This window comes from Cyclopterus lumpus, chromosome 11, assembly GCF_009769545.1.
Source record: "Cyclopterus lumpus isolate fCycLum1 chromosome 11, fCycLum1.pri, whole genome shotgun sequence".
NCBI classification, from domain to species: Eukaryota; Metazoa; Chordata; class Actinopteri; order Perciformes; family Cyclopteridae; genus Cyclopterus; species Cyclopterus lumpus.
The window spans coordinates 20,539,990-20,550,505 of NC_046976.1; the positions used below are offsets into that span (position 1 = coordinate 20,539,990).

Here is a 10,516-nt window from a genome sequence, read left to right on the forward strand (position 1 = left end):
GTTCAGACGTCTTTAACCTTAGCGTTCAGACGTCTTTACCCATAGCGTTCAGACGTCTTTACCGTTAGCTTTACAGACGTCTTTACCCTTAGCTTTACAGACGTCTTTACCCTTAGCGTTCAGACGTCTTTACCCATAGCGTTCAGACGTCTTTACCGTTAGCTTTACAGACGTCTTTACCCTTAGCGTTCAGACGTCTTTACCCATAGCGTTCAGACGTCTTTACCCCTAGCGTTCAGACGTCTTTACCCTTAGCGTTCAGACGTCTTTACCCTTAGCGTGTAGACGTGTTGGCATGTTCTTTTCATTACATTAATAATTAAATGGATCTTTCAAATGAATATTTTGTGTGGTCAGCCCTTGAATCAGCAACTGTTTCTCCTCTCTGATCATCAGACTTCAGATTCTGACTGTTTCTTCTTCTCTTCCCCTGGAACAGATGGAGAGCAAACGGAGGTTGAGGTATCGAAGCAGGAAGCAAAGCTGCTCATCGAGGACTTTGACCCCTCTAAAGAATACAACTTTAACATAGTTGCTGTCAGCGGAGAACAGCAGAGCAAACCTCTGCAGGCCAAACATGAAGGTGAGAAACGTTCTGGACCTTAAACTGTATAAGTTGATGTAGTCCGCCGGGTGTGGACTGCCGGGTTTTAAGGTTCCGAGTTTGGCGAGTCTGTTTGACTCTAAATGGACCATAATTTACTAAATGAACATCATGCTGTATTGAAGAAGACTTTGAAGCATAGACTTCTATACAACAAGAGGAGTCGCCCCCTGGTGGTCATTAGAGAGAATGCAGCTTTAACACATGAAGCATAGACTTCTATACAACCAGAGTCGCCGCCCCCTGGTGGTCAGTAGAGAGAATGCAGCTTTAACACATGAAGCATAGACTTCTATACAACCAGAGGAGTCGCCCCCTAAGTGCAGCGATCTTAAGACATCGTACAAGGTGGCCGCCATGAATCACAGACTACAGAGAAAAGATCTCTACGTGACATCTGGCTGCACTTCTGGCTCCAATCATTGACGTCACAGCGGTGCATCAACCAGCTGTGATTGGTAGAATACCTGCTGTGACATCACTGATTGGGGTGTGGCCAAGGGGTGCTTGAAGGTTTGAACCCGTAGAGAACCACACGGCAGCACTACGTGATTTCAAGTTTTTTTTACTGCCTTAATGCTGCAATGTTCAATGATGCCTTCACTGTTGTTTGTAAAGCTGTGTGTTCGGTGGAGGAGGGAGAGCAAGACAAGTTGAGCAAAGCAGGGAAGAATTCAAACGGCAACGCAAACAACTGTTGTGAATGCAAAAATATGACATTCAGCAACCTGCTGATATTTACGTGTGTGTGTGTGTGTATATATATATATATATATATATAAAACACGTCAACCTTTTAAACAGGATCTGAAATGCAGTGTTTGTATCACGTCGTGGGTTGAAAAGTTCCTTTGACTCTGCATTTTAAATATCACGCTGCTTTGCAAAAATTAGATGGTGTAATATCACATTACAGACTCTTTTACAGTTTGTCTATAATGATGATAAGTGTTCGCACGCGGAGTGCAATATCTGGTCGGGCTCTTAACCGGCAAAGACGAAGAGAATCCAACTTAAACCAATTGACTTTCCAGATCCGTGTGCTGTGACTGAGTGGCCCAGTATTTAATGAACATATATATATATATCTCTATCTATGTTTGGTGGAGAAAACCTAGCGTGTCAGCCAAAAACGTTACACCAGCCAGACATCGCAAGCTTACAATCACTAGATGATCCAACGAGGGTCTAGAAATATAACAGTTGGAGAGACCACCACAGGAAATGCCCCTCTGCCTGATGGCATCGCTAGAAAGATTCTGCCTGTCGGCAGCCAAGGAGGGTAACGGCTGAGACCGCCGTTCCTCTGGGAGTAAACCAGCCGAAGAGATGTTCTGACCACCAGGGGGCGACTCCTCTGGTTGTATAGAAGTCTATGCTTCATGTGTTAAAGCTGCATTCTCTCTCCTGACCACCAGGGGCCGACTCCTCTGGTTGTATAGAAGTCTCTGCTTCATGTGTTCAAGCTGCATTCTCTCTCCTGACCACCAGGGGGCGACTCCTCTGGTTGTATAGAAGTCTATGCTTCATGTGTTAAAGCTGCATTCCCTCTCCTGACCACCAGGGGCCGACTCCTCTGGTTGTATAGAAGTCTCTGCTTCATGTGTTCAAGCTGCATTCTCTCTACTGACCACCAGGGGGCGACTCCTCTGGTTGTATAGAAGTCTCTGCTTCATGTGTTAAAGCTGCATTCCCTCTCCTGACCACCAGGGGGCGTCTCCTCTGGTTGTATAGAAGTCTATATAAATGACTCTACTTCTCTCTTGATTTATTCCTTAACATTGTAAACATGAGTTTATTATTGTCCTCTACTACTCGAACTCCGGTGCTGACAAATGTTTGGTTGCTGCTGTAAAGCACTTAATAAAAAACACTGAGGCAGCACTTATGAAATATGAATCTGAAACAGAAAAGCATCTGTGTTGGTTCACTGAGATCCTCAGGACCTAAAGTTTAATCACACTGTGCCTAATTCATCAAAACAAATTAGGTTTTGATGTTGTTTTTCAGTCTCTGCCACTTGGCTGATTTGATTTTTTTCATAAAAGAAGAAACATAAAAGCTTTAATACACTCATATTTTTAGATTTCTTATTATGTCTTATTATCTATTCTGGATTTAGACGAGTGTTCCCGAGTACCGGGGTGGCTTTTTAGAAAACTAAAACAGTAAAATTAGAGTCCTTTTATCCACATGGGTCGCCTAAATCAGTGGTTCTCAAATATGTGAGATTTAAACTTATAAATATAAGTTCATGAAATTAATTTGATATATTATGTATTAAATCAGACACTAATGGCACAGCGAAACCAATAAATCAACAGAAAATGAAAGTTCCTTTGAGCAGCTTTAAACCGTTAATATTGATTCAGCCTGTTCCATGATTGTGTTTTACTGGTTGAGTCGTGGACCAGAGCCCAATGTCCCTCCTCTCTCACCGTCCATCCATTCACATGGACTCTGGCGCTCTGTGTTGGAAGTGTTTCCTGATCCGATGTGAGGTCAAAGGTCAGGGATATCGTATGTGTACAGATTGTAAAGCCCTCTGGGGCAAATTTAGTAATTTGTGATATTGGGGCTATACGAAATAAACAGAAAATTGAAATTGAATTGTTGTTTCCTGCAGCTCAGCAAGCGGGCCTGGAGATGGTTCAGTCTCAGCAGAGACGAGACGGCGACGCCGCAGAGGACGACAACGAGATCTCAGAAGGTAAGATCATCCACGGGGGTACGGAGTCTCATCTCTTTCTCTTTGGAAACATCCTTCAAGAACACACGTGTGAGTCAAGCGTCTCTGGATCCAAGAAGAAGCTTTTCTTTTTGACAAAGTGGAGGAGGCGGAGTGTCGGTTCTCGGCCGCGTTCGGAAAGCAGACGTCTTCTCTTCTCGTGAAGGAAGCGTTTCAAAAGGATTCCTCCGGCGCGCCAAGCTCTCGCTTTTTAATACGTGACTTTTCTTTCTTTTCCCACGACTGAGGAAACAAACCAGCTAAGTGGAAACTGAAGAGGCCTCGGGAGTTTGACCGTCAATCGAAGACCGTCTTTTTTATTTTATTTTGGGAAACAAAAAAAGCAATTTCGTGACGTGTTCTATGCTCATTTGAAGACGGAAGACGACCCCGTGACACGTAAATATTCGTGGCAATTATCATCGAGCCTCGAGCTCCGGAGAAGACGGAAAGGGAATGAAACGGGGAAAGAGGAGCGTTGAAGGAAGAGGCCGCAGCAAATCACCAAATGAATGCAGAGGTAAACAAGCCGATTGTGATTTTTGGAAGTGATTTGTAAGTGAACCATCAAGACGCCACGAGGACGAAGAACCACGAGGACGAAGAACCACGAGGACGAAGAACCACGAGGACGAAGAACCACGAGGAGGTTCGTCTGAACATCTCAAAGCTTTGCCCGTTTGGGGGGGGGTTTCGTACCATAAAAGTATGAAATCTGTGTGTCATCATTTTTTAATTGTCTCTCCTCGTGTTTCGTAAGGCGGTTGACAAAATATCGGAAACGCGTTTTAATAGCAGCCATGCATCAAAACCCCCCCAAAAAACCTTTTTGGATTGAAATAAGTCAAATAAACCGTCAGCTGAAGCGTAAAAGGCCTTTGCAGCGTCGTGAGAATGTGATGCGTTTTCCTTCCTGTCTGGACAACCTTGAAACGGAGGAATGGCGTTAATGACGGGGCAGATGGGACTTCTGGCAGCCGGTGAGCCGGCGACTCAAACCCCCAAATCACAGCTTCTGCTCTTGAAAACGACAACGGGGACGAACGCCCGGCGGTTTGAATCTTTGAGTATATGTTTGGTATCTATAGCTACTTTTATTAGCGCGTCTCAATCAGCCTCTCCACCGACATTCTTGTTTTTGACGTCTTTTTGTTGTTGTTGTTGTTGTTGTTGTTGTTCGGCACGAGAAAGACGGAAGAAATCCTCGACACGTGCAACAGAACCGGAGCTTCCTCCCCGTTCTCATGCAATTACAGCCCGACTGTAATTAAACCTACTGACTGGCTGCTTGATTGGATGGATTTGATTGGTTCTTTAGTGAAGGCAGCCAATCAGGAGCCAGCGACGAGATTTCTCAAATTCGATATTCATCCGATTTTTAAACCGCTCCAACGAAACGTGACGATGTCTCGATCCTTCCTTCGTCTTCGTGTACGAAGAGGCGCTCGGATTCCTCTGGAAGCCCCGATGAACAGCTGCTTCTGCTCGTCAACACTTTGCTGACGCTCAAGATGTTCGACGTGACAGATCTGCTGCCAGCCCGTCCCCCGCCAGGGCACTTAGGGGCTCGACAGATGTTTTAGGAATGGGCGCTGGGCTTTCGCCGGCTGTGTTTGCACCCGCAGAGGAAGGGAGGAAGGGAAGGAGGCGAGGGAGGGAAGGAGGCGAGTCCAAAGGGATCTGATCCAAAACGGTTGAGATAATTACAGCGAGGACTTCCATAAAAGTCCTTTTTGTGCCTCGTTACGGCTGCTGGGCTTCTTCTTTGTGTTCCTACATCTGTCCCTTTGTCTCACTCCTAACTGTCTAATAACTACATTTCTACCATTTATTTTTTTATCTCCACGAACGTAAGCCAGAGCAGCACTTTTCATGCATCTCCAAAATGTTAGGAGTCCCATTCAGGGAGATAATTGAAGGCTTTTTGACGTAAAAATAAATAAATAATAGTTAAATGTTAACGTGAAGGCTCCCACATGGTGATAGCTGCAGTTTAGGTTTGTGTTGGTTATCAATCTTTTCTCCACTCCATTAAAAACTTTTTAGTTTTTTAACCTTTTTATCGGCTGCTTCGTGGTTTAATTTCGTCTCTTTGGAGGAAACAAAATAATTGGACTGTTTCTTTAATTTACCCCAATTTAACGTTCTCCCTCCCAAATAATCCATTCTCGTTAGCATCCGGAGAAACGCGACACTTTAGAGCCGCGCCACAATCAGAAATACACATCGTTAATTCTTTACCTCGAGAGAACTGAGAAACGTGAACTATGAACTCGGGGAGGAGGCGGCTGTTCCCTACCTTTTTTAATTAATTAATTAAATTAAGTTCTAAACGTCCTCTACCTTGAATTCAGAATTACATTTTATATTTATATTAATTTAGTGAAGTTTCACTTTCAGGTTCGAGACCCACACAGACGCTCAGCCAGTGAACGTGACATATCTTTCACCATATATATATATATATATATATATATAGATATATATATATATCTATCTATATCTATATATATATATATATATATATCTATATATATATATATAGATATATATATATCTCCAACCTTTAACTGGCTGCAGGCTACAAGGGGCAGATGGAGGAGAGAGGAGCCAACCAGTGATAAAAGGCTTTTTTACATTTTTATATATATATATATATATATATATATATATATATATATATATATATATATATATATATACGACTCCACCCCACCACCACCTTAGCTGGTCTTATTGAAGCTCTCACACACACACACACACACACACACACACACACACACACACACACACACACACACACACACACACACACACACCATCCCCTCCAGGCCTCTTTTTTTCATCAGCTTTCTGCTTCTCCCTCTTCACTTCTGTCTTTGTTTGAACGAGGCTTTTTTTCTCCCCGTCACTTTTTCTCATTACTCTCTCGGCTCTTCAGTCTTTTGACACTATTTGGTTTTATTTTATTTTCATTATCTCTCTTTTTGGATTCCTCTTTATTAAAGCAGCTTGGATATATATATATATATATATACATATATATATATATGTGTATATATATATTTATTTACCTGTCTGACGCGGTTTCCTTCAGTGTCTCAGACACACGTTCTCCTGCAGACTGAAACATGCAGCTCCACTATTGAATGCTTTAAAAAAATAAAAATTAAAAGACGTATTAAAATTGACGGTTATCCAAGAATCTAGATATTCGTCATCTGCACAGACGGTTCTTACTTTGCTCGATCCTCCTTCCACACAGAACGAGAATAACTTGAACCTAAACTTAAGGTCAATATTAAAATACCCGTTAACAGCCGCCCGTCAGCCTGGAGGTTTGGCCGCTTGTTTATCTGCCGCTTGTCGTTGTTGTTGTTGTTGTTGTTGTGTGTCTGCTGCTCGGCACGCTTTGTCTCCGAGGGTCACCCAGATTCTACCGCTCATCCTTTTTTTATTTGATACGGTTTCCTTTTCAAATATCTCGTTCAGGACTTTCAGATTGTCTGTCAGATGTGAGGAGTCGGGTTTTATGAGGGAACGAGTTCTCATTGACGGATAAACAAACACACCTGGTGAGAGAAGCTCAGGTGAGCTTATTGAAGGTCATCAAAAGGACTGTTGGTGGTTTAGTGTCTAAACCTAACTGTTGGTGGTTTAGTGTCTAAACCTAACTGTTGGTGGTTTAGTGTCTAAACCTAACTGTTGGTGGTTTAGTGTCTAAACCTAACTGTTGGTGGTTTAGTGTCTAAAACCTAACTGTTGTTGGTTTAGTATCTAAAACCTAACTGTTGTTGGTTTAGTATCTAAACCTAACTGTTGGTGGTTTAGTGTCTAAACCTAACTGTTGGTGGTTTAGTGTCTAAACCTAACTGTTGGTGGTTTAGTGGTCTAAACCTAACTGTTGGTGGTTTAGTGTCTAACCCTAACTGTTGGTGGTTTAGTGTCTAAGCCTAACTGTTGGTGGTTTAGTGTCTAACCCTAACTGTTGGTGGTTTAGTGTCTAAACCTAACTGTTGGTGGTTTAGTGGTCTAAACCTAACTGTTGGTGGTTTAGTGTCTAACCCTAACTGTTGGTGGTTTAGTGTCTAACCCTAACTGTTGGTGGTTTAGTGGTCTAAACCTAACTGTTGTTGGTTTAGTGTCTAACCCTAACTGTTGGTGGTTTAGTGTCTAAACCTAACTGTTGGTGGTTTAGTGTCTAAACCTAACTGTTGGTGGTTTAGTGTCTAAACCTAACTGTTGGTGGTTTAGTGTCTAAACCTAACTGTTGGTGGTTTAGTGTCTAAACCTAACTGTTGGTGGTTTAGTGTCTAAACCTAACTGTTGGTGGTTTAGTGTCTAAACCTAACTGTTGGTGGTTTAGTGTCTAAACCTAACTGTTGGTGGTTTAGTGGTCTAAACCTAACTGTTGGTGGTTTAGTGTCTAACCCTAACTGTTGGTGGTTTAGTGTCTAAGCCTAACTGTTGGTGGTTTAGTGTCTAACCCTAACTGTTGGTGGTTTAGTGTCTAAACCTAACTGTTGGTGGTTTAGTGTCTAACCCTAACTGTTGTTGGTTTAGTGTCTAAGCCTAACTGTTGGTGGTTTAGTGTCTAAACCTAACTGTTGGTGGTTTAGTGGTCTAAACCTAACTGTTGTTGGTTTAGTGTCTAAACCTAACTGTTGGTGGTTTAGTGGTCTAAACCTAACTGTTGTTGGTTTAGTGTCTAAGCCTAACTGTTGGTGGTTTAGTGTCTAAACCTAACTGTTGGTGGTTTAGTGGTCTAAACCTAACTGTTGTTGGTTTAGTGTCTAAACCTAACTGTTGGTGGTTTAGTGGTCTAAACCTAACTGTTGTTGGTTTAGTGTCTAAGCCTAACTGTTGGTGGTTTAGTGTCTAAACCTAACTGTTGGTGGTTTAGTGGTCTAAACCTAACTGTTGTTGGTTTAGTGTCTAAACCTAACTGTTGGTGGTTTAGTGGTCTAAACCTAACTGTTGTTGGTTTAGTGGTCTAAACCTAACTGTTGGTGGTTTAGTGGTCTAAACCTAACTGTTGGTGGTTTAGTGTCTAAACCTAACTGTTGGTGGTTTAGTGTCTAAACCTAACTGTTGGTGGTTTAGTGGTCTAAACCTAACTGTTGGTGGTTTAGTGGTCTAAACCTAACTGTTGTTGGTTTAGTGGTCTAAACCTAACTGTTGGTGGTTTAGTGTCTAAACCTAACTGTTGGTGGTTTAGTGGTCTAAACCTAACTGTTGTTGGTTTAGTGGTCTAAACCTAACTGTTGGTGGTTTAGTGTCTAAACCTTACTGTTGGTGGTTTAGTATCTAAACCTAACTGTTGGTGGTTTAGTGTCTAAACCTAACTGTTGGTGGTTTAGTGGTCTAAACCTAACTGTTGGTGTTTTAGTATCTAAACCTAACTGTTGGTGGTTTAGTATCTAAACCTAACTGTTGGTGTTTTTTTTACTTTTAGCAAACGGTGAAGTTAGAGCCCGAGGTTGAACCCGTGAGCAGGAACTCACACCGACCCACCAGAACCTCCTTTTGACCCCTCCAGGATGTTCAACATCTGCAATGGGAGGTTCCTTTCTGATTGATGTGATGACACTTCAGTACCTCTAACTCCCCCGTAACCGCCGGGACAGGTGTTTGTTTCTTATGCTGAAGCTCGTCAGCTCGTAAAATATGTCGAGTTGAATCACTTCCTGATAGTAAAGATTTCCCTTTCATCAGGCAAAAATAGACTTTCTAGCGCTGCGTGTCACAAACCAGCCAAAGACAAGCGAGGATGTCATTTAAATCTTTGTAGATTTGAAGGAGTTTTGTATACAGATTTTTTATATATGTGCTGCTTATATTCTGTGATAGTGTGACAATCGTTGAGGCTTATATTTTACAGCTGTTTGCTGCAATTAACGAATCTAAAGTATGAGTCATCAATAAACATGAGATGTGGCAGGTACACTCCTGAATATTGATCCTTGTTAGCGAAAGTTTCACAGTTGTGAGCAGATAATAACTGTATTTTTATAGCACTTTTCTCAAGCTGCCTGTTTATTCCCTCTGAGGACAAACAGTGGACACACACACACACACACACACACACACTGGTAGTATCTCATTTAAAAATGGATAAACTGCGTGAGTCACGCCAGTTGCCATGGCTGCATTTACTGTGCGGAGGTCCGTGCGTTTGTCTACGGTAGTTTTGACTAAAAGCTTGACTGACGCATCATTCTGGGATGGATGCGTGTCTTTTTGCTTTAATTTAAAGAGCCGAAATACATCTTTTATTTTCATATTAACTCGTGTTATTTAGTGTTGTTGGTTGTTTTTCCAGCTTTCGTTAGAAACGATAAGAGAACGTTGATTTATTTGCCGCTAACTTCTGTATTAAATCATGTCTCTTCCTCAGTTATTTTAACCCAAACCACAAACCTCTCAGTAAAATGTAAGTCTTTCACGATCTTTTACTAAACCTAACCAAGTATTTCACGATCTTTTACTAAACCTAACCAAGTCTTTCACGATCGTTTACTAAACCTAACCAAGTCTGTCCCGATCTTTTCCTGAACCTATCAAGTCTGTCACGATCTTTTCCTGAACCTGACCAAGTCTGTCCCGATCTTTTCCTGAACCTAACCAAGTCTGTCCCGATCTTTTCCTGAACCTGACCAAGTCTTTCACGATCTTTTCCTAAACCTGACCAAGTCTTTCACGATCTTTTCCTATACCTGACCAAATATTTCACGATCTTTTCCTGAACCTGACCAAGTCTGTCCCGATCTTTTCCTGAACCTAACCAAGTCTGTCCCGATCTTTTCCTGAACCTGACCAAGTCTTTCACGATCTTTTCCTAAACCTGACCAAGTCTTTCACGATCTTTTCCTATACCTGACCAAATATTTCACGATCTTTTCCTGAACCTGACCAAGTCTTTCACGATCTTTTCCTAAATCTGACCAAGTCTTTCACGATCTTTTCCTAAACCTAACCAAATATTTTGCGATCTTTTCGTAAACCTATCAAGTCTGTCACGATCTTTTCCTGAACCTGACCAAGTCTGTCCCGATCTTTTCCTGAACCTAACCAAGTCTGTCCCGATCTTTTCCTGAACCTGACCAAGTCTTTCACGATCTTTTCCTAAACCTGACCAAGTCTTTCACGATCTTTTCCTATACCTGACCAAATATTTCACGATC

General features: G+C 42.0%; 1 protein-coding gene across 1 annotated transcript in view; it reads left to right on the top strand.

Moving 5' to 3' along the window:
* The first annotated feature begins 502 nt into the window (after positions 1–502).
* LOC117739371 (collagen alpha-1(XIV) chain-like) overlaps positions 503–10,516 on the top strand; it is a 76,168-nt gene continuing 66,154 nt past the window's right edge. Inside the window, 2 exon segments of the mRNA XM_034545737.1 lie at positions 503–583; positions 3,231–3,314. Coding sequence (XP_034401628.1) covers positions 3,251–3,314 — 64 coding nt within the window. The 5' untranslated portion in view covers positions 503–583; positions 3,231–3,250.